The sequence below is a fragment of the Lycium barbarum genome, chromosome 2 (genome assembly GCF_019175385.1).
Source record: "Lycium barbarum isolate Lr01 chromosome 2, ASM1917538v2, whole genome shotgun sequence".
Lineage (NCBI taxonomy): Eukaryota > Viridiplantae > Streptophyta > Magnoliopsida > Solanales > Solanaceae > Lycium > Lycium barbarum.
In genome coordinates this window covers 9,091,003-9,114,697 of record NC_083338.1, presented here as the reverse complement: position 1 = coordinate 9,114,697, position 23,695 = coordinate 9,091,003, and the positions used below count along the sequence as shown (strand labels likewise).

The 23,695-nt window shown below is 34.5% G+C and overlaps 2 protein-coding genes across 3 annotated transcripts; one reads left to right on the top strand and one right to left on the bottom strand.

The window, feature by feature from the left end:
- The first annotated feature begins 3,483 nt into the window (after nucleotides 1-3,483).
- Nucleotides 3,484-6,318, top strand: LOC132629301 (transcription factor MYB106-like). The gene is made up of 3 exons (XM_060344999.1): nucleotides 3,484-3,629; nucleotides 4,690-4,819; nucleotides 5,274-6,318. The coding sequence occupies exons 1-3, from the start codon at nucleotides 3,497-3,499 to the stop codon at nucleotides 6,010-6,012; spliced, it is 1,002 nt and encodes a 333-aa protein (XP_060200982.1). The 5' UTR covers nucleotides 3,484-3,496; the 3' UTR covers nucleotides 6,013-6,318.
- Nucleotides 6,319-7,325: 1,007 nt separating this feature from the next.
- LOC132626083 (rhamnogalacturonan I rhamnosyltransferase 1-like) lies at nucleotides 7,326-21,744 on the bottom strand. Of its 2 annotated transcripts, none has more exons than XM_060340810.1 (8): nucleotides 20,662-21,740; nucleotides 18,517-18,584; nucleotides 18,302-18,390; nucleotides 18,061-18,223; nucleotides 16,623-16,912; nucleotides 9,965-10,169; nucleotides 7,991-8,148; nucleotides 7,326-7,913 (listed from the first exon to the last, which is right to left on the bottom strand). In XM_060340810.1, the coding sequence occupies exons 1-8, from the start codon at nucleotides 20,885-20,887 to the stop codon at nucleotides 7,646-7,648; spliced, it is 1,467 nt and encodes a 488-aa protein (XP_060196793.1). In that variant the 5' UTR covers nucleotides 20,888-21,740; the 3' UTR covers nucleotides 7,326-7,645. The 2 variants fall into 2 exon arrangements, with proteins under 2 accessions (XP_060196793.1, XP_060196794.1); XM_060340811.1 differs by having other exon boundaries at nucleotides 7,725-7,913; nucleotides 7,995-8,148; nucleotides 20,662-21,744.
- Nucleotides 21,745-23,695: the final 1,951 nt, after the last annotated feature.

Below are 23,695 nucleotides of genomic sequence, written 5' to 3'. Positions count from 1 at the left end.
TTATAGGCCTGTCTGGACTCTGGATATAGACAAATTGAGATCTCCGTTTTTTTTTGGTCTAATAAATAAATTCATTTAACATATGAAAAAAGATCATTTTTCTTCCCCACTTGATACGAAAATTCACTTTAACAATTAAACTTAACTTCTAATTATATACCTCTCAAAAAACATAAATTTCAATTATTTTTCATCCTGAAAAAATATTACACTCACATCACGTCATTATTACATCTTTATCACGTCATTATCACATCATTATCGTATCAAAAATTACCAATCCTTTATTTTTTATTTTTCTTTTATTATTTTTTCTCTTTCTTCTTTTTTCTCTTCATCCTCACCACACTTGTCGCAACCGCCGCCGTCACCACGATCTTCATCACCACCATAACCACCGCCTTCTTAAATCAATCCAACTAAAAAATCTCATTTTTGTCACCTTCATCTTCCTCCTTATCCTTGTAGAAGCAAAATTGGAAGAAGATGATCCCGTTCTCCTTCTAACTCCCCTCTTTTATGATTTTCTCATTCATTTCTCTTTTCTTCTTCATTTTTTTCCATCTGGTTCCTTATCATCTTCTTTTTCCTCCATTTTCGATGGAGCTGCTCACCTTCTCATCACTCACCATTTTCACCACTTTCAAGCCTCTTGTTCTATTTATAAAAAGTAAAATTATTAATTTTCTTCCCCAACAACCAGCAAAATCAATTCGTGATGCGTTGGAGTAGAAAGAGAAAAGAAAGAAAGAAAGAAAGAAAGAAAAAGAAAGGAAGAGAAGAAACAGAAAAACAGAGCAAGAAGGAGAAGAAACGGAAAAACAGAAGAAAAATGAAGAAATTGCAGCAATCACAGTGGGTATGGCAGTGGTGGTGGGGAAGGTTGGCGGCGGCGGTGATGGTGATGGTGGTGGAGGTGGCAGTGGTGGGTTTTTTTTTTCAGTTGAGTTGATTTAAGTGGGAGGACCAGAACTAAAATACCTCTAGAAAAGTGAGGTTGAACCAAAATACTTTTAAAAAAATTGTGATAAAAGTATCTTTAACGTGATATTTTACTGCGTCAAACGACTTAATCTAAATGGTGCGGTTAAGTCCTTTAATGCAGTAAAATACTGCATTATAGAACTCAGTAAAAAAATTAGTCAACTTTTTTTTTTGCAATATTTAGTATTTTTTTCATACTTTGATCAACGATTAGTCGTGTGTCAAGACTCCTAAACATTAATATTTTATATAAAACTTGATATTTTTTTTTGCGTACAATAATATAGGCTCAATACATCAAGGATACGTAAACGTTCGGACCGTCATTTTAGGGGTTGAAAAGATGCCTGAAGTAAGTTTTGTTTGAAAACTTTAGGTTTTAAGTGTTCTATATACATAGCTTAAAGTTGTAGATGTTCACTCCATTTTTATTTGAAGACTTGTTGTCATTAGCTTAAAGATTTTATTTTTAGGGTTTAGATTTAAGAGTGTTATTTTTTAAAGCGTAACTTTATTTCGAATATACGCGATTTTTTGTGCTCAGACGTCCGATTTACGCTTTTGTTTTTTGTAAAATATTCAAAATAAAGTTACGCATTAAAAAATAACATACTTACGGAACACTTAGTGTTTTTTTCCATAAAAAGATCGCAATATTTTATTTTAATAAAAAAAAAAATTACAACACTTAGTGTTTTTTCATACTTTGACCAACGATTAGTCATGTGTCAAGACTCCGAAACGTCAATATTTTATATAGAACTTAATATTTTTTCTGCGCACTATAATGTAGGCTCAATACATCAAGGATACATAAATGTTCGAATCGTCGTTTTAGGGGTTAAAAACGTACCCAAAGTAAGTTTTATTTGAAAACTTTAAGTTTAAGTGTTTTATTTTTTAAGGTTTTGATTTAAGCGTGTTATTTTTTAATCAAGACATAACCTTATTTTGAATATAAATCTAATTCAATTAGATAAAAACGTATTTAAAAAATACAAGGAGAAAAGCTAGTTGTAAAGTAGTCAAACTTTAAATGGTCATAACTTTGTGCTCGGATGTCCGTTTTACACGATTTTTTTTTTATTATGCGTATTTTTTCGAGATCTACGCGGACAAACTTCCGCAAGCCGGTTTGGCTGGGCCGATTTTTGAAAAAACACCTGTTATCCTATTCAATTTCAATGTTTTCCTAAATTAGCGTGAAGTTTTTTGTTTTCTTTACTTATAATATGATGATACGCAATAGATTTCAACGTAAAAATTTCGGGGCAATGTAGTTGTGAATGTCAATTTCACTTTTGTGGTTTCAATTTCGAAAATAAAGCTGACTAATTTTCTCGACATATAAAGTTGACTAAAATAACCTTACAAAAATAGAACACTTAAACATAAAGTTTTCAAACAAAACTTACTTCGGGCACCTTTTCAACCCCTAAAATGACGATCCGAACGTTCATGTATCCTTGATGTATTGAGCCTACATTATTGTGCGCAGAAAAAAAAAATATCAGGTTCTATATAAAATATTGACGTTTCGGAGTCTTGACACATGACTAATCGCTGGTCAAAGTATGAAAAAAACACTAAGTGTTGCAAGAAAAAAAATTGACCAAATTGTTTTTTACTGGGTTTATAACGCAGTAAAATACTGCGCTATATAAAAAAAATTATTTTTTTTACTGATTTCTATAACGCATTATGCGTTAAAGGACTTAACTGCGTCGTTACGGTTAAGTCCTTTAACGCTGTAAAATACTGCGTTAAAGGTACTTTTGTCATAATCTTTTTTTTTTTTGAGTACTTTGGTTCTGGACTCCGGGGGGGTTCAGTTGGGTTACTCTCTTAATTTATTTATTTTTTGTTTTTTTTTTGTTTGCCACGTCAACATTTGTTGTTGTATTTAATTAAGATGAAAGTTGTTTAGAAGGGGGGGGGGGGGGGGGGGGGGGTATTTAAACGCTCGTCAAGTTTAGTTGCTAAAGTGAGTTTTCGTGCCAAGTTCAGGAGTGAAATGATGTCTTTTCTCTTTAACATAGCAATCTTGGGATGAGAACCATGAAGTTCTCAGGTTCAAATCCCAGCTGAGATAAATATACAAAATGATTTAATTCTATATGTCCAAATTTTGGTGGATAAAGTTACCCGACACATGTGCTGATGCGAGATAGCAAGTACTGCACGGAATTAGTCGAGGTGCGCAAAATTGGTCGAGACACTATGGTTATTAAAAATAAAAAATAAAGCAAATAATTACATTTAACATAAACGGAACAAAGATGTACAGAGTACTAATAAGTTAGGGGAGTTGGAGTTGAACCTAATGCAGTTATTCCATTTGTTGGAAAACTTGTTATTGTATCATAAATCTTTTTGAATACTGTCTGCTAGCATTTAATTCCTTTGGGTGTATTTATAAATCGAAGTTAGCTTCCTAGTGAACAACCCAACTCATTAGAAACATTATATTGTTCTTATAACTTTTTTCTCTCTGTAAGCCAAAAAAAAAAAAATGGGAAGGTCACCATGTTGTGTAAAAGTGGGATTGAAGAAAGGGCCGTGGACTCCTGAAGAAGACCAAATACTCATAGCTTACGTTGAAAAACATGGATGTGGTAGATGGCGTGATTTGCCAATTAAAGCTGGTAATATATCGATTGTGTTTTTTAAAAAAAATTATATTATTGGTGTATTTTAACATGTTATAACAAGTATAACATGTCTTATTTTTTCGGTTATTAATCCCACCCTTTTATAAATAGTTATTTGTGGTTATCTTTTAAGTGATCAGTATGAAAAAAAAAATATTTTATCTATGTATAGAAGTTAAACTCTTAACGTTGGTAATATTATAACTTAAACATTTTACTTTGCTCGTCTCATCGTTCTAAAACTTGGAGTTAATCAATATCCACTATAGGTAAAAGAATTATTTTATGTTATTAGTGTATTTTGACATATTATAACAAGCAATGTTGTCTTCTTTTTAAAATTTTGATTTTTGAATCTTACTTTTTGTGAACAGTTACCTATAGCTATATTTTAAGTGATCTGTTAGTATATACAAAGAGTAATTTTGCCTTGTCTGTGAGAAGTTTTGCCTTATTCGCATATGGAAAAACTCTTAATTGATAATAATATATAACTTAATCCATTTTACTCTGCTCATGTCATTTTAAGACTTGGGGCAAATTCATATCCACGTGCGGCAGCATAAAATATTTTTTTATACTATTGGTGTATCTTAACCTATTATAGCAAGAAACATGTCCTAATTTCCAGGTTATTACTTCTACTTCTCGTAGACGGTTACCCATAGTTATTTTTTAAGTGACATGCATGTTAGCGTAAAAAATGGTTTGCCTGGTCTGTGTGTAGAAGTTAAACGCTTAAAGCTGGTAATAGTATAACTTAATACATTATTACTTTGCTTGTATCATCTTAAAGCTAGTTATATATTATATATATATACACACACATGACAGCGCAAAAAAATTTCACAATATTTTAACATGTTATAGCAAGTTACATGAGAAAGTAACATATCTAATTCTACTTTTTATGGACGGCTACCTGTAATTATCTTTTAAGTGATCTCTTAGTCATAAATAAAGCGTTACCCTCTCTATGCATACAACTCAAAACTCTTAAAACTTTGTTATTTTGCGGTAATGAAGTTCTGATGGGAATGGTTTTTATATACAGGGCTTAAGAGGTGTGGAAAGAGTTGCAGATTAAGATGGATAAATTATCTAAGACCTGATATCAAGAGAGGGAAATTCAGTTTGCAGGAAGAACAGTCAATCATTCAACTCCATGCCCTTCTTGGTAACAGGTACTAACTATTCATGCAGAAACACTGAAAGGTTGAATAGTAGGAAAAATAAGGAGCAAAAAGTACTTATGATTCTTCCAAAACAGAAAAAAAAAACAGTATATGAACCTTTGTACTGTTCATCAAAGAGTACATAAATAGTGTAATAGTTACTTGACTCTTCTACAGGCTTTTTTGAATGCTTCCTCTAGTCAAAGTTTTCATGCAGTACAAAATAGTATTTCCCGTTTTGTTCTGGTTTATGTGACACTGTTGTTTAGAGGCGGAATTAAGATTTGAAGCTTATGTTGGGATCTTAGTCATTTTTAAGTTACTAGTTATGTTCTATGTAATAATTTGTACTCCATATTAAATGAACTTGTTAAGACAAATAGAGGCTCTTCACTAAATCGAACATAACTCCCACTGTCACTGTACATATATTAAATTTGATTTGTGATTTTCAATCGTATAGGTGGTCAGCTATAGCAACTCATTTGGCTAACAGGACTGACAATGAAATCAAGAATTACTGGAACACGCACTTGAAGAAGAGATTAACCAAGATGGGAATTGATCCAAATACTCATAAACCACAGACCAACATCTTTGGTTCTGCAAACCTAAGCCACATGGCTCAGTGGGAAAATACCCGTCTTGAAGCTGAAGCTAGGCTTGTTCGCGAGTCCAAGAAACAACAACTACAACAAATTATTTCGAACAACAACAACACTATTAATAATTATAATAACCATTTTGGGCTTAATAATTTCACTACACCTAAAAATGTTTTACTACCCCTTCGACCAAAATTTCCATCACCACCTTGTCTTGACGTACTAAAAGCATGGCAAGGAGGGGCAAATTGGATAAATATGCCAAAAAATAACAAAGACAGTTTTTTCGATAATTCTCCGACATCCACCTCAAACTTATCGAACAACAACTTATTGTTCATGGTGCCTAACAATAATAATAATATTTCAGGAACTGGATTAGTGGAAAATTCGTGTTTGGTTGGTGCTGGAGGTTTTGTGGAGAATATTGATCATGAAATTGCATCATATTCTAGTGATCCAAGTTTGAACAATATTGCAGGGTTGACACACTTGCAAAATGTTGTTGGAAGCTGCGAAGACAATATTCTTGAAGACGACAACAACAACAGCAACAATTATTGGAATACTATATTAAATTCGTGCCTCTTATTTTGATTTATTGAATCTAGAGATTCATGAATCGCGATCCTGATGCATATAGATACAAATGGTTCAGAAGGAGTAAGAATTTCCAGGAACACTGGGAACAGTAGCAGAAAAGCTGTTTTCAAGTAGTTTTAGTTCACTTGCTGATGTTTCACCAGTATCTTAATTATGTAGCCATATTGTAATAGCTAATTACTTAATATGTTTGATATATATTAGGACTTAGGAAATTCTACCTTAGACTAGATTTGTAAACCTAGTCTAGAGAAGAATTGCCTGAGAGAGAAATATTAGGGCAATAACTATATTGTACTAGTGATCTAGTCATTTGACAGTTTCTTAAACGTATCAGTTGTCAGTGCTATCAATTTGACGTTCGTTTAGAGGAAGATAATCTCTTTTGGCACCTCAATTCTCACGGTAATAATTATCTAATTTTGCCTAAAATCTCATAAGGTGATCAAGGGGGATCCTTTTTTTAATATATGAGATTAGGATGAAAGGTATTATCTCAACACTTCTTTTTTCTGCCTTGCTCTTTCAAATAAAGTTTTGGCTAAGGCGAACTGAAAGATCTTAGTAGCCGGAGGAAAAGAAGGCAAAAATAATTCTCGTAGTAGCGGTGAGCGAAATTGAAGCTACCTAAACGTGAAATCGGGATTGTGGAAGAGCAATACAAGTGTCGTGCAGCTAAGCGAAGCAGCCCGAATGCTTTTTTTCACGCGCGTGTGGGTGTGTGTTCATATCATGGGCTCCATGCGGCTTAGGATGCCTCTGACAGAAAATATTTCATTCCTCCAAAGGTTTAGATAAATATTGTTCTCTTTGTTATAATTGACTTAACACACTTTCGTTTTTAATTTGTTTAAAAAAGAATATTAATTTTTTATATTTAAAATTAGTGTAACTTTAAAATTCTCATTTTACGCTAAACGAAATAATTTATAATCACATAAATGTTTAAGTCTTATTTTAAACCAGAAATTTCAGAAGTCTTTCTTTTCTTCTTTTTATTATTTCGTATCCAATCAAACAGTACCACATAGTCCAATTATGTGACTGAAGTTCATAACTTAAGATTGTCTCTTAGTCGAATTATGTCTCATACAAACTGTGAAGTAGCAGTACATCACCATAAGAGTTCCTCTAAAGGAACCAGAAAGAAGAACAATGAAACAAAGAAGTCTTGAGTCTTCTCTAATTTATGCAAAAGTTGATCAAATTTGGCATTTAATAACTTACTGAAGCTATGCAAAGGTTGACCTTTTAGTATGGCTTCGTCATGGTCTAAAATTCTAAATGTAGGATAGCACATAGGACGATTCAACTTGTTGAAGAAACCAAATACACATATGAACAGAATGGTTGAAGGCATTTTCTAATGACAAACATGGCACTTTCTCTACTTTTCTAAAATATAGCAAAACTTGTTTCTACACAATTTCCTGTTTTTCCTTCTCATGTTGATTCTTACGAAACAACCCGATGACTACGAAAGGCCACATTTTTCGCCTTTCTCTAAAGAATCTCGACGTGTAAACGAAATTTTTTTAGCCTTCGGCTTTGTTTTCTATATAAAATGCTTGTGCGTTATGCTGTGGAATTGAATATCCATGCAAGTCATGCTCTTGGTTGACATGTCTCATTGAACTGCAGCAGTTGAATTATCAGGGCCTTCACATGTTGCACTCTCACACAGACACTCGTGAGGATTTGCATAAAAATAATCTTCTTCTTTGGGTTTGTCCTCAATAACTCTTCGATGAGCTGGTTGTCCGACTCTTCCCTCATGTGACTGCCGCACAGCAGCTGAAAACTCATCCCGCGAAAGGGTCCGGTTCTGATGCAAGTCCAATAACCCTACCAGAATTTTGCGATCCAATCGGATGGTTTTTTTATAACCAAGATACCTGCAACAGATCTATTCAGGAACACCTTCAAGATATACGTTAGGAACATTCATCCAGAAATGGTAGATCTTATGCACCTACGATGACCCTCGACAAGTTTAGCCATGTTGCCGTCATAAGTAGGGATAAATATGTTACTAGCAGTTGATACTATAAAATCCAGGGCTGCCATTTGAGACGAATGATTCTGGAATTGCTGCAATTCTTCGGGATCAAGCAGCATTTCCTTTTTTGCCTGCAATATAAACATAGATTAGGATATATTAATTTGATGTCATGGTCGAAAGGGTGAAGAAAGAATCAGCTCACGATTTACAGCATTTCATGTGAATTAGCCATGTTGGAGTTTGCAGCATTAAACACTGAGCATAAAATTCAGAATACAAGTCTAGTCGGTTATATGGAATTCATTCCCTTCTCGTTCTAATATACACCCCACACCAATATACAAGTCTCTTATCAGAATAAAAGACTAATGACAAACATCCGACCTAATGTATAAGTGGAACAATGCTAAACCTTAATCCCGACTAATTGATATTGCTTATATGAAAAAAAAAATTATATCGGAAAAATCCCCTTTGGGCTTCTTGCCCATCTATAGTTGGCACACAGGGTCGAGACACCGAGGAAGATCGGCCTGCCCCTCTACCCTTCCAACTTAATTATCAAGCTTTGTCATGACAGGGTTCGAATGCGTGCCGTGTGTCAAATATATACATCATGTGTCAGGTCTTTGCCTTTGAACCGAAACCCTGGGGGCATATTGCCTATATGGATATTCTACTTCTGTTCTAAACTAAATTCGCATTGATTACGAGATGTAATAGATCTTATAATGACACCTTCTCTTCATGTAATTTTATATCTACCTCATCTCCTTTTTACCACTTTTAATCTATACAAACCAGTGAAATGGAGGTTTATGTAGAACAACTAGGCTAATCATCGGACTACTTTCTTTCTTTTTCTTATTGATAAGAACATTTAACTTTAAACGGACTATTTTCTTTCAACTTATCCCTCTACGTATGAGACATGCATCCTTTACCAAATGTGATCATCTCTAATTGCATCCGATCTTTATGACTAAACACCATTTTCACATCTATATTTTTATGTCTTTAATATTGTGAATATAAATATCACTTAAAGATCCATCTTCTGCTCGGTATAAATTTTCATCAATCATCCTAACAGAACTAGTCTTTGTCATGGATCTAGAATTCAAATGGATCTCTATCATTGTTATGATGTCAAGTCTAAACTCAATCACTCGTTCCGAAGTTTTATCATATGACTTAATAAGTTTAATACCATGATAATTTGAATATTTTTTTAATATCTCCTTTATTCTATATACATGAAAAAGGTACCTTACTCTACTAATTTGGCATCTGCTATGTCCTTTTCTTATCAGTATTTCCCATCCTTTGTGTTATCCTTAATATAACACTGAATATATTGATTAGTTTTATAACTCCCATCTCTCCAATACTTCCAAAACTTTATTGGCATACCAACTATATTTTAGGTTTTTCAAATCCTTGCACTTTTCACATGGTTTAAACTTCAATAGACATAATTCTTTAGTCTTGATAAGATTTCAGTCAGTCAGAATTACAAGCAATTTATTGAATTAGCACTTCCATATCTCTTTGATGACACATGGCCCTGTCAAAATTTGCTAGGAATCGTCTTTAGCTACAAAACACTGTTATCAGGATACTGACGATCACAGCAATTTATTGAAATAGCACTTCCATATCTCTTTGATGACACATGGCCCTGTCAAAATTTGCTAGGAATCGTCTTTAGCTACAAAACACTGTTATCAGGATACTGACGATCACCAACTCATGAGTTGGGCTTCTATAATGAACAATTGGACGTTCATGCCAAAGGAAGACGTTTCTCTTACCATGTTGGCTAAATCACCTATCTCCTAATACAGTCAGCTTTCGTTTTTCTAATATGTTCCTCCTAAGGATTTGTATTTTTAACATCCCGGCACCAAAAAAAAGAGAGAGACCTGCAAAGTTAATACTTACAATCTTTGGGAAGGCAGTTCTCAGAGCAGCAAGCCTCCATTCACTGCCATAGATATCACCTGATGCAATATAAATCTGCATATCCTTTTCAATACCCAATGCTTGCAGAACCAAAGCTGCCTCCTCCGGGGTGAGCGGACACAAGCCTTGGGATCTCTTCTCATCAGAGACAATCTCTTTCTCCTTCCACCATGGGAATGCATACCTGAGCAACAAAGTAAAACAAAAACTTTACCATGTAGCCAAATGGTTGGACACAACGAACGGGTTGAATCGAGAAAATCATGTAGGTTGGGAAAATAACCAATGACAAGTTGAAGTTCTTAAACATTGAAACTTTAGAATCAAGTTAGAAAGGGAAATAGGAAATTATGAGCAAATGCTGCTACAGCTATTCGCATTTTAACTTTGGTTTGTAACCAACTTGTACGACTAGTTGCAGAAGTTGTTGCAACAGATAATGAATCTCTGTTGCAACAGCTGTACGCTTCTGTTGCAACATCTGCAACTGCTGTTTGATTTTTACCAACAAATTAGGAATTTGTTGCAAAAGATTAGTAACTTGTTTGAAACTACTAAAACAACTTAAATACATAATGACTATTATACTTGTACTGAACACCTAACACACACATATATATAACCAAAATACATAAGTTCATCAACATCTACCATAATTCACAAACGATATAAAGTAGAAACTTAAAAGAACTTGTTCAACAGCCAGCTTAGGGCTCCAAATACCAAAACTTAAATACATAATTATTCAACAGCCCACCCCAGGGCACCAACATTTTATCGATCACAGCCACTGCCAATTTCCATTGCATCCTCGCCACTGAGTTGTCGTTCAATAGAGTATTGGGCTTTGTCACACTAGTGCCGGTAAGCAAGAGCTCAATGAAAGCAAATGAATACGAACCGCAAGCCCTGTTAGTCTCATTGCGGGGGAGATCCTTTTTCCGATCAAACTCCCACGGTTCGTTGAACAGCTTTTCAGACAAGTGTTCAAACATGCGACGACCCTGCTTCAGTAGCTTGGGCCATAATTCTAAGACTGTCTGGATGTGACAAAAGAATTCATCTGGGAAAACTGGAAGGTTGTACGTAATCATAAAAATTTATTACTCCCTCCTCAATCTTAAACTCGAGAGTGACAAAAAGTACGACATTTATATTCATGATAGTTAGGACCTTTTTGCACCAACCCACTCGCAGTCACCCGGGTAGGGTCTACTACCTCTACAATAACTGAGAATATCATCATCCCACTTAAATTCAGCAAGCCTTTGCTTCAATGGTACAACAACCCTTTGTACCGCTTGCTAATGTAATTGTAGAAATTGAGGTCCAAGACTATCAGTGGCATCATAGTGCTCAGAGATGATTTCATCTACATGTTGCATTAAAAGTATCAAAACAGTCAATCACTTGTTGCAACAGCTATATAACTTGTTGCAACAAATAGATAACTTGTTGCAACAAATAGTAAACTTGTTGCAACAAGTTAACTATCTTATTGCAACAAATGGTAAACTTGTTGCAACAAGATAGTTAACTTGCTGCAACTAATTCAACAAAAACGGACTTGTTGCAACATTTATATAACTTGTTGCAACTACAACAACAACAATAACAATCCCACCATGTGGGGTCTGGGGAGGATAGAGTGTACGCAGACCTAACCCCCACCTTGAAAGGTAGGGCGGCTATTTCCGAAAGACCCTCGGTTCAAGAGAGGAAAACAAGACAAAAGGTCAGATAGGACCAAGCATATCGAAAACAATATGAAAACAGGAAATAACAAAAGCGAGAAATTCATGGTAGAACAGTCCAGAAAGAAAGGAGCATTAACTACTATAGATAAATAAGATAACCAAAGTACAATGGCCATATAACTTGCTGCAACTAATTCAACAAAAAACAGGACTTGTTGCAACAAATTACTGAATTAGATATATAAGTGTTGTTGAAACTTACACTGTCCCGCCACCACTTGTTCATGGACGTCATAACCACTTGTTCGTGGACGTCATATTCTTGAAGTCTCCAGTAGCAAACCATGCATTGAGTACATCAAACTCTTACTCTTTTTGGCATTGAGTTCTCAAGCTTTTTTTTCTTTTTTGGCATTTGCAAACTTGTAGATATCTATCTTTTTTAGCACTGTTTGCCCAACATCAGCAAGAGGAGTATCAATTGACTTACCTTGGAAATTGCTTTGCCCCTCTTCCGAATCTCAGGAGGAATATAGGGCTCTAAAAGCCTCTTTGATGGATCGACACCCCTCTTGGATATTAAACTTTAGATAGCCAAGTTTGTATTTTTTGAGCCTGTGTCAACTCCTCAACCTTCAATATCAAATCATCCATTCTCTTCTTGCAAGAGGTGCATTCACAAGCACAGGAAAACATTTTCAAGGTACCGGCACCAGCAGAAGAAAATCTACCAAGTGGAATATATTCACCAACATCACCAAATCCACCGCCACCAAGACATGCCACTATATCATCAACACCAACAACACCATCACCATCACCATCACCAACAACACCAATACCAACACCACCAGTTGATTCCCATGTGATGGTCGTCACTCCAGCCAATTCTAATTTCAGCCCATCAATCAATCTGTCAGGCACAGATTCCAAGGGCACAAAGGAAACAAGGCATGGCATCTCTAACTCTCATATTGTCGGGACAAGCCACAGGTGCACAACCTATAAGAAGAGATTTGGTGATGTTGGTAGATATACTCCACTTGGTAGATTTCTTTCTCTTGGTGCCTGTACCTTGAAAATGTCTTCCTGTGCTTTTGAATGTACCTCTTGCAAGAAGAGAATGGATGATTTGATATTGAGGGTTGAGGAGTTGACACAGGCTCAAAAAGATACAAACTTGGCTATCCAAAGTTAAATATCCAAGAGATGTGTCAATCCATCAAAGAGGCTTTTTCCTATTGGGATTCGGAAGAGGCACAAAGCAGTTGCCAAGGTACTTGCCAAGGAAATCTGCTACTCCACAGAAGTCAATTGATACACCTCTTGCTAATGTAGGGCAAACAATGCTAAAAAGGGTAGATATCTACAAGCCTGCAAATGCCCAAAAATAGAAAAAGCTTGAAAAACTCCTCAATGCCGAAAAGAGTAAGAGTTTGATGTACTCAATGCATAACTTTGCTGCTGGAGACTGCAAGAATATGACATCCATGAACAAGTGGTGGCTGGACAGTGTAAGTTTCAACAACACTTATATATCTAATTCAGTAATTTGTTGCAACAAATCTTTTTTTGTTAAATAGGTACAGATATTAAACTATCTTGTTGCAATTTACCATTTGTTGCAACAAGATAGCAAACTTGTTGCAACAAGATTACTATTTGTTGCAACAAGTTATATAGCTGCTGCAACAAATGACTGACTGTTTTGATAATTTTAATGCAGTATGTAGATGAAATCATGCTGCTAATGCGTGTGAGGCACAGCAATTCCTCTGAGCACTATGATGCCACTGATAGAATCTTGGACCTCAACTTCTATACTAACAAGGTTACTATTTGTTGCAACAAGTTATCTATTTGTTGCAACAAGTTATCCATTTGTTGCAACAAGCTATATAGTTGCTGCAATAAGTGACTGACTGTTTTGATACTTTTAGTGCAGTATGTAGATGAAATCATGCTGCTAATGTGTGTGAGGCACAGTAATTCCTCTGAGCACTATGATGCCACTGATAGAATCTTGGACCTCAACTTCTACAATAACATTAGCAAGCGGTACAAAGAGTTGATGCATGATAGTACACAACTGGGTGTTGTGCCATTGAAGCAAAGGCTTGCTGAATTTAAGTGGGACAACAATGTTCTCAGTTATTGTAGAGGTAGTAGACCCTACCCAGGTGGCTGCAAGTGGGTTGGTGCAAAAAGAGTCGTAACTATCATGAATATAAACAGTGACAGACCCAGGATTCAATGGTCTTGGGTGCTCACCTTAAAATCAACAAAAATATATTGCTTTGAGTAAGATTCGAACTCGGCTCCTGCATGACTTAGCCTAAAGCCTACAACCTTTTAACCAGAGTACCAAGATATTTTATTGCTTCCTGGGTGCTATTTATTATTTTATACCAAAATTTCAATATTTCCTATATGTCTACATAGAGTATCTGTCACGGTTAACGGGTGCTGGAGCACCAAACATTGGTACATGGGTCCGCCCCTGAATATAAATGTCGTACATTTTGTCACTCTCGAGTTCAAGATTGAGAAGGGACTAATAAATGTTTATGATTGCAATCTTCCAATTTTCCCAGATGATGAATTCTTCTGTCACATCCAGCCAGTCTTAGAATTATGGCCCAAGCTACTGAAGCAGAGTCACATGTTTGAACACTTGCCTAAAAAGTTGCTCAACAAACCGTGGAAATTTGATCGGAAAAAGGATCTCCCCCGCAATGAGACTAACAGGGCATGCGGTTCGTATTCACTTGCTTTTATTGAGCACTTGCTTACCGGCACTAATGTGACAAAGCCCAATACTCTATTGAACGACAACTCAATGGCGAGGATGTAATGGAAATAAGCAGTGGTTGTAATCGATAAAATGTCAGAGCCCTAAGGTGGGCTGTTGAACAATTATGTATTTAAGTTGTGGTATTTGGAGCCCTAAGTTGGCTGTTGAACAACTTCTGGTAAGTTTCTACTTTATGTTGTTTGTGAATTATGGTGGATGTTGATGAACTTACGTATTTTGGTTATGTGTGTGTGTGTGTTAGGTGTTCAGTACAAGTATAATATTCACTACGTATTTAAGTTGTTTTAGTAGTTTCAAACAAGTCACAAAACTTTTGCAACAAATTCCTAATCTGTTGGTAAAAAACAAACAGCTCCGACAGATGTTGCAATAGCTTCTATCAAATGTAATTCCCTTTTAATCTTGTCTAATTCTGTGACCACCATCCATCTTAACATCCGCATTTCTGTGGTTGCATTTTATGGATATATGTCGGATTTTAAAGGCCCAACATTCACTCCCATGCAACATTTCTAGTCGTGCAACCATTCCAAAGGACATATCTTTCACTACATAAGTATCATTATATCACACAGCATTTCGGTAGCACTTTTCCATTTTACGCATCCTATTTGATTATATTTGTAACATCTTCATCTATCATTCCAAATCTACTAGAGCATTAACCATGGATATTTGAATCATTTGTAGTTAAGCAAGCAACTCCATTTAATCTCACCTTAATTTCACTCTTTCTATGCTGGCTAAACTTGTCCTTACATGTATCCAGTTATCCTAAAATGCTTACTCTCCAGAAGTGTTTCTCCATCGTTCAAGCTTTTGATTGACACATTCGCTAGCATCATTAATTAGCATAACATTATCTATAAATAGCATACACCAATGGACACCATCCTGTATAATGCTTACTTAACCGAGGACATGACCGGTGATAGGAGGGGGTGGAGGTCGAGTATCAGGGTAAAGGGCTAGTGGGGGGCCACGAGGTTTCCTTTCTCGCATTAGGAGTATTTTTATCATGTTCTATGTGTTGGTCTTGTCTATCTTTGTTATTTTATCATTACTTCGTTGCTCTTGCTATTTCTCATTTTCACATGGTTTTGATTTGCTTATCCATATCTGACTCTTTTCCCTTGTTTCCCTTGTTTTCCTTGTTTTCTTTTGAGTCGAGGGTCTTTCGGAAACAGCCTTCCTACCTTCCAAGGTGGGGGTAAGGTCTGCGTACACTTTACCCTCCCCAGATCTCACGTTGTGGGATCCAACTGGGTATGTTGTTATTGTTGTTGTAGTTCATCCATAACCAAGGTGAACAGGTATGGACTCAATGTCGATCCATGGTGTAAACCATGGTTATGTCAAAAAAAAAGAAATGGCTTTGCATCCACTACTACTGTTTTCACACCAGTGACGACTCATTCATACGTATTCATTTGTGGCATTTATATATTTAATATGATTTATTTTCTTCTCCAAACACTCCAAAGATTTACTTGGCGCTTTATCATACGCTTTATCCAATTAACACCTGTGTAGATCTTTCTTCCTCTCGCGATAAATTTCTATCACTAATCTTAGCAAGAATATAGCCTTCGCAAATCGCAATAGAACTAACAGGATAAACTCAAACTGATTCTGTCCCTCTTGTATTGTGCCTAAGCTACATCACTTTTTCCTGAAGTTTCAAATTTGATAATCATTAGTTTATCCAAATAGAAAAGAAAGATAAAAAGTCCATGGACCTAAATAGGTAAGAAAGGAAATTCGTATTCTTAAGACAATCCTTGTGGCGCAGATGTTACTAAATCTGAACATGACTCGAGGACGACCAAATAAACGATGTTTCTTGCACATCATCGTACAGTAAACATTAAATCAAAAATTATCGTTTACCATATTGATGGCCGCAAGCTGGTGTGCATTTTTTATGTGTCAATAGTGCTACCCGCCTTCTCTTTTAAAACCTAGTCTAGGTAAAATATTATACTATCCTAAACAAAACCAGTTTCAAAAAATAAAAAGATACATGATGTAAGTGTAATGTAGAAACATTCTGTTAAGAAGAGATACATGATATAAGCGTAATCAAGAAATGTAAAACCATCTGTTGACTTCAATCAGTAATTACCTCAACTGTTTGAGCTCCTCTGCTTCCTCCTTGGTGCAGCCTTGAGTGCAACCAGAGAAAGCCAACATATCCATCTCATATCGTAAATGTAGTGCTACAAATGGTCCTTTCTGCTGAAGTATATGGACTAACTTTTGTCCCAAAGCCTCAATCTTTGGTGTGAATTTCAGAGCGTGAAAATTGACCCGGCATCTAAGTCTCTGAAGCTCAAGAGGGATCCCATTATTTGCTAGCCTAGTATCTGTCCTGTTGAAGTTTATAACCTGATGCTTGCTGAAGAGAGGCAGAATCTGTTAATACATATTAAACGCATTAGAGCAGGATCTTCTAGTGTTAAATAACAAGTAAATATACAGTGTGTGGCAGAAGGAATATTCAGTTATCAAGGTTACTAATTCTTGATGATTACGAAATCATCGTTCGACTACAGACAGATTATAATGTCTTAAGTAGTAAGCATGTATAGCTGTACACATAGCAACAACAGCACTTAGGGTGTGTTTGGTATGAAGGAAAACATTTTTCAGAAAATGTTTTTCAATTTTTCCCATGTTTGGTTGGTCAAAATTTTTGGACGATATTTTCTTTAGGAAAACAAATTCCTTAAAAATAAGGAAAATGACTTCCCTAGTTGAAGTAGAGAAAGTTCCATAGTGGCATATTGGCATTCCACATTGATTGTCTCATCACCACCCTCCAACACATCCTACCCCCACCCCCTTCCCCATAGTGTTTGCCTAGATTATATAAAAGGGCAGCCCGGTGCACTAAGCTCCTGCTATGCGCGGAGTCCTAGAATATATATATATATATATATATATATATATATATATATATATATATATATATATATATATATATTTGGGATAATACTTTTTGCTTACTTAACAAACACCAGAAAATAAGAACCCGTTTGGCCATAAAAATAATTCACTTTTTTTTTAAAATAATTTTTCATTTTATTTGAAAATCGGTGTTTGGCCATGAAAATTCCAAATCCAGAAGTTGTACTCAAATTTGAAAAACAACTTATAACCAATTTTCCAACTCACTTTTCACTTTTCAAGCTGTATTTCAAATTTGGAAAGTACATTCAAGCATTTGAATGAACATTACTCCAAATGTTCTTTGCAAAAAGTACAATCAAACACAACTCCGTCTTCAACTCCAACTCCATAAATTCCAAATTAAGTGAAAAATATTAGGAATCTTTGAGTAAGAAAATAACTTATTTTTCTAGGAAAACATTTTCCTTCATACCAAACACACCCTTAGTCAAGCCATGTGAAGTGAATATACTAAGTACTGGCCTTCTAAGTGATGACCAATAACATTGGCGCACAATCATGAAGCACAAAATATTTGGTCAGGTTAATCAAGCATCCACCAGCTAAGGAATTATATAATAACAACCTACTGCAGAAACATATAGATCAACCTGTTGCAAGTAGTACTTTTCACTTGACCAGCTAACAGGAGGCATTACTAGTGGATGGTAACCATATGTCCTGACAAACTTCTTTGGCAGTCTCTTTATTATGTGGACTTCATCTCTTAATGAATCAATGAAGTGTCTCACATCAAAAATATCCTCAAAATCGCTGCCAAGATATACTACAGTTATTATAAATCACTAAGCAAAACGTCAAGGAAACAGCAGTACATAACACCGGAATTACCTAGGATCTGCCCAGAATGATGATTTATCAAGCTCTGGAACAACCAGAGTTAAATTTAGAAGTCGTGCAACAGTCACCATGTCACAGATCTACATTCAAATTGACTGAATTTGTCAGGTTAGGAGTTTGAATTGAGATTCTGTTGGTCTAATTCAATTTGAATGTAGAAAATTTGGCATACAAAGAGAAAGCCAAAAAAAAAAAAAGATACCTACCGCCGCACGCATTTGGTTCAAACCACCATTGCAGGACACTTGAAGAAACCCATTACTTGTATAATTTCCTGCATATATCCGAAATTAATAAAGTTATGACGGCTCAAAGTTTTGCATATGTCCTACTCATTGTCGTGTATAGCAGAAGCAGAATTTGGATTTGCAACGATAGATACAAAGGTTTTATCTTTTCATAAATGCTACACTTATGAGATGAGATGTAGCACTTTTCATGACAACATGTTCTGTTGTGCATTAGCAAAATCTACTGATTAAGATAGACTTCTTCATATTCATTAAGTATTAAATATAACCATTAATGACAAACCATGCAACAAATCCAAGCAACTTAAATGCACTTCAGGTCTAGAAAGTATTTCTCTTTCCATCTCCTTAAGGTTGAGAACATTTCATCTGGCAGCATCAGTTAACTTCGGAGAAAATGCGTGTATACTTCTATAACAGCAAGATATTTAACATCAGTCGAGCTATGCTAGCTAGGCTATTAAAAAATGTGGGGAGATTACATTATGAGGATCAAATAAAAAATGGAACTGAACTGAGCATACATTTATAATTGGGTGTTTGATTAAATCTTACTAAAATAGGAGATATGTAGATAAAACAACATTGTAATGGTTGGTAATCAAATTAACTCTTTTCTCCGATATTACACAAACTTTTAATCCCTCACATTATAAGCGACGAACTTATCGTCATTTTAAGGGCTTAAGCAATGGATCAACAAACATTATGGACAATACCATTTCCCTTGGTATTGTCAAGGAGGATGTTCGCTTGAACACGCAAGAAAACCAAACAGAATACTATACGGCCAACTATCAGAGACAGGCTTCCAGAAAGAGTACTGAACAGCTCCTCAGAATATTTCATTAAAAAAGTAAGTTCTTTAGGGTAAGGACACTTCCCTCCACCCACATGACCCTTTCCTTTCGGGCATAGCACCTCTTATTGCTTTTATCAATATGGCTTTGACTATTTACTGACTCCCTACTAATCCTGTTGACTTGTTCTTCAACCTACTAAGCAGAAATTCTATGAGTCAATGGTTTAGTTAACTCTTTAAAATTTATAGGCTTGAAGAAAATTTTAAAGAATATTACAGTTGCAAGCACGAGATGGAAAAGGCACCTGAGATAAGGAAAAACACACGTATCTGTCTGAAGCAAAATAACAGTGTAGCAGAAAAATATAAAGAAGACATTTGAAATCAAATACAAACCACCAACTAATTCTTACTGAGAACCTTAACTTTTAAGCTGGCATCTGGAAATGAAACTGAAAAGTAAAATGGAAAAACATTGCAATTGTAGGTCATCTCAAATAATACGCGTTCTTGTATTCCTGAGCTCTTAAGGTTGTGTTTCCAAATCATCAACCACTCTAGGAGAACCAACTCGTTTATTTTCTTCATTTCATTTTCAGTAAACTTGTGGAACTAAAGGAATTAATATCAAGTGTCTAATATAGCACACAAAACACAACCAAACTAAAACAACAATCTTTCTTTTATTTTCTTGGGGAAACAACTAAATCAGCAATCTTTCACATTCATTTTACAAGAATAAAAAATTTAAGCTGTAATTTCCTGAAACATCAATACTATGAAACTATCCACAAGCTCAAGTGAATCCCTTGTCCCCAAAATTCAGTAGCGGAGCCAAGATCTTTACTAAGGGGATTCAAATATAAAGAAGTAAACAACGAACAAAACGAGGGAGTTCAATATTTACTATATATACATACAAAATTAATTTTGACCTTATATGCAACCCGTTGCTCCGACCCTGCCCCTAATGACTATGTAACAAACATTTAAACGCCTTCCACACTAATCCATTGATAAAAGCACATATCAATCAATTAATCAACTACATCTCAATCCCAAATAGTTAAGGTTACCTACATGAAGTAATCACATAACTTGACAAAGATTGATCAAATAAATTACAAACTTCAAGATGTTCAGTAGAGATAGGATATCTTTAAATTGTTCTACAGGTTTTGCCAAGCCTGCCAGCTTTTCCCATCTGTAACCTTGCATCTTCTTGATGTTTTACTAATGAATTTTATTACTTTACCAAAAAATTACAAACTTCAAGATTCAAGCACATAGAGACTCACTAAATGGGAGCAGAGGTGGAGGAGATTGCATAGTCTCATCAACACCAATCGATAATTTAGTTAAACCCGAAAGCAGGCGCAAATGCCAGAGCTGAACCAAACAGGTCCATATCAAAATACTTGCACAAATACTAATAAACCAAACTTTCAACCTAGTCCTTTGTATCACTTGCCCTTGTTGTAAAGGTTGTACCTTTTCACTCCTCACTTGTACCACACTCTCCATTTTTCCTCCTCATTGCCAATTCATTCTCAAAATCACAACTTTAGAACATTACAAAAGTACTCATTTTTCAGTTTTCAAGAATCATGTAAACTTATTGGCCATTCATTCTCAAAATCACAACTTTAGAAGATTACAGACATAACCATTTGTCAATATTCAAGAATCATGTAAACTCATTGCCAATTCATTCTCAAAATCACAACTTTAGAACATTACAAAAATACCCATTTCAAGAATCATGTAAACTCATTGCAAAATCATTCTCAAAATCACAACTTTAGAAGATTGCAAAAATATCCATTTTGTCAAATTCAAGAATCATGTAAACTCATTGCATTCATTCTCAGAATCACAACTTTAGAAGATTGCAAAAATAACCATTTGTCAATATTCAAAAATCATGTAAACTCATTGCAAATTCATTCTAGAAATCACACCTTTTAGAACATTACAAAAATACTCATTTGTCAATATTCAAGAATCATGTATATGCATGCATGTAATTGTGAAAAAATTGAACCCCTTGATTTAAAATGTGAAATATAATTCAAGACCCAAGATTAAAAAAAAAAATTGATCTTTGGAGCATAAACAATGAGTATATTGGGAAAAAAATTAGCCCTAGAATTTAAAATGGAAATAAAAGATTTGAACTTTGGAGCAGAATTAAAAATGGAAAGGCTGAGAAATAAAAAAGGGAAATTAGAGAGATCTATTAAGAGACAAAAAGAAAAAAAAAATGAGGAAAAATAATAGGCTTTAGGGTCTAAAAAAATGTAGCATGGATAATCAAGAACTCAAGATGGCTATAATATGAAATTTTCATTCTAATTTTCAGAACAGTTTCATCTCTATAAAAATAGGGGGGAAATTAATATAAATGAATACTTTCTGTTTATTTTTGAATTCTTTTTGTTTTATTAGATTTTAGCTACCCTAAACAAATTGATTTAAAATGACACAAGCAAAAAATTAGGGTCGGTTGGTAGCGGGTTAGCAGTTAAGTTTTTCAAGTATTAAGATAGAACAGTTTTTTATTTGTAATTTAGAAACCCGTGTAATTAATAGTACATGTATAATTTATGAGAGAATCTATACATTATTTTATGCAAGATATTGTAATATGAATGTTCCTTTTGATTTTCGGAACAATTCATATGTGTGAAAATAGTAAAAAAAAGATTAATAAATGAATATTTTCTGTTTATTTTTGTTTTTCTATTTGAATTTCTTATGTTTTATTGAAGTACAGTGAAGAAAGCATGGAATTTGGTGGGGAATGGAAAGAAAATGGCAGAGAAAGAAAGAGATATTACATCGGATTTGTATAAGGAAATAGAATACTAAGTATAATTTACCAAAAAAATGGATTTAACTAATACAAGCAAATATATATAACTTGTTTGGCTAAGATTTCAAAATTTTCTTATTTTAAAAAATACTTTTTGAAAAGGTATTTTAAAGAGTAGTTGTTTGTGTGAGAATAATCAATTTAAGAAGCATTTTTTTCGATAATAAATCATATTTTGTGTTTTGTTGATGTCTCAGTAGTATTTTTGGAAAGAAACTGTTTTTTTAAGTTCATAGAAGATAACTTTTGCTAATATTTAAAAATGTTTTTTTCTCTAAAAATTTGATTAAATACCTCAATTTTTTAAATAAATACTTTTGACTTCTCATGTGGATAATTAAGTGGTTGTAGTGGATAATTAATGGAATTTGGGAGTTTTAAGCATGATTACAATTTACATGCGTTGGGCGGCAGGTATAGTTGTTTAAATTTTTTAATCAAGTTCAAGTCATGTGGGTGTGATCTACCAACTACTTATTGTTCTTATCAAATTCTTATTATTTTTTATTCTATATTTTTTGAGCCGCGTGAAGGGAGGCAGAAGATTGAGATGAACTTTTGGGGAACGAGTATTTTATATTCATCCTGGTGATTAGGGGCGTAAAGAAAATTGATAAATCGCACCAAATTTATAATTCGAATCAAATGAAAAAAAAAAAGTAAAATCGAATCAAACCAACTCGACGTTATATGTTTACAACAACAAGAACACACCCAGTAAAATCCCACACAGTGGTGTCTAGAAAGGGTAGAGTGTACATAGACCTTACCCTTATCTTGAGAGGTAGAAAGGTTATTTTCGGTAGACCATGGGCACAAAAACAAGCAATGCAAAGCAGTATAAAAAGGCATGGCAAAATACTATAGAAAACATAATAAAGCTTACTGGAAAAAGAAGGGAGTTGTACTGCTCCATCAGTCTCCTTACAAGAAGAATGCATCGATAGTCGAGCGCCCCGATATGAATCCAAACTGATTCTCCGAAATAGATATGCCTTTCCTTACCCCCATCTCCAGCACCCTTTCACGAACTTTCATAGTATGGCCTATTACATATACAATTTTTAAAAATAGTTTATAATAAAAGTATTTATTATAATGTAATTTATAAATATTTCTTAAACTTTTTTATAGTTTTTGATCTTTTAATTTATTAATAATTCATGGTCAAATAAATCTTATAGCATATAGATTTTAATAACTCAAATAAAGTTCAGATCAAATCAATACTACTACAACAAAAGATCCACTTTTTGTAGTTTGAATAAACTTCTCATTCATACTCACATGAAAATTCATTCACTTTGTCAATTTATTTTGGGTCTTTCTTTACGGAAATATTTTCTACTGCCATGTCGAAAAAGGAAAATCCTAAACCATATTGATCATACAGGCCTATTTCAGGCCTTATACCAAAGAGCAAATTGGATTGATTACATTAGTTACTTCAAAATTTG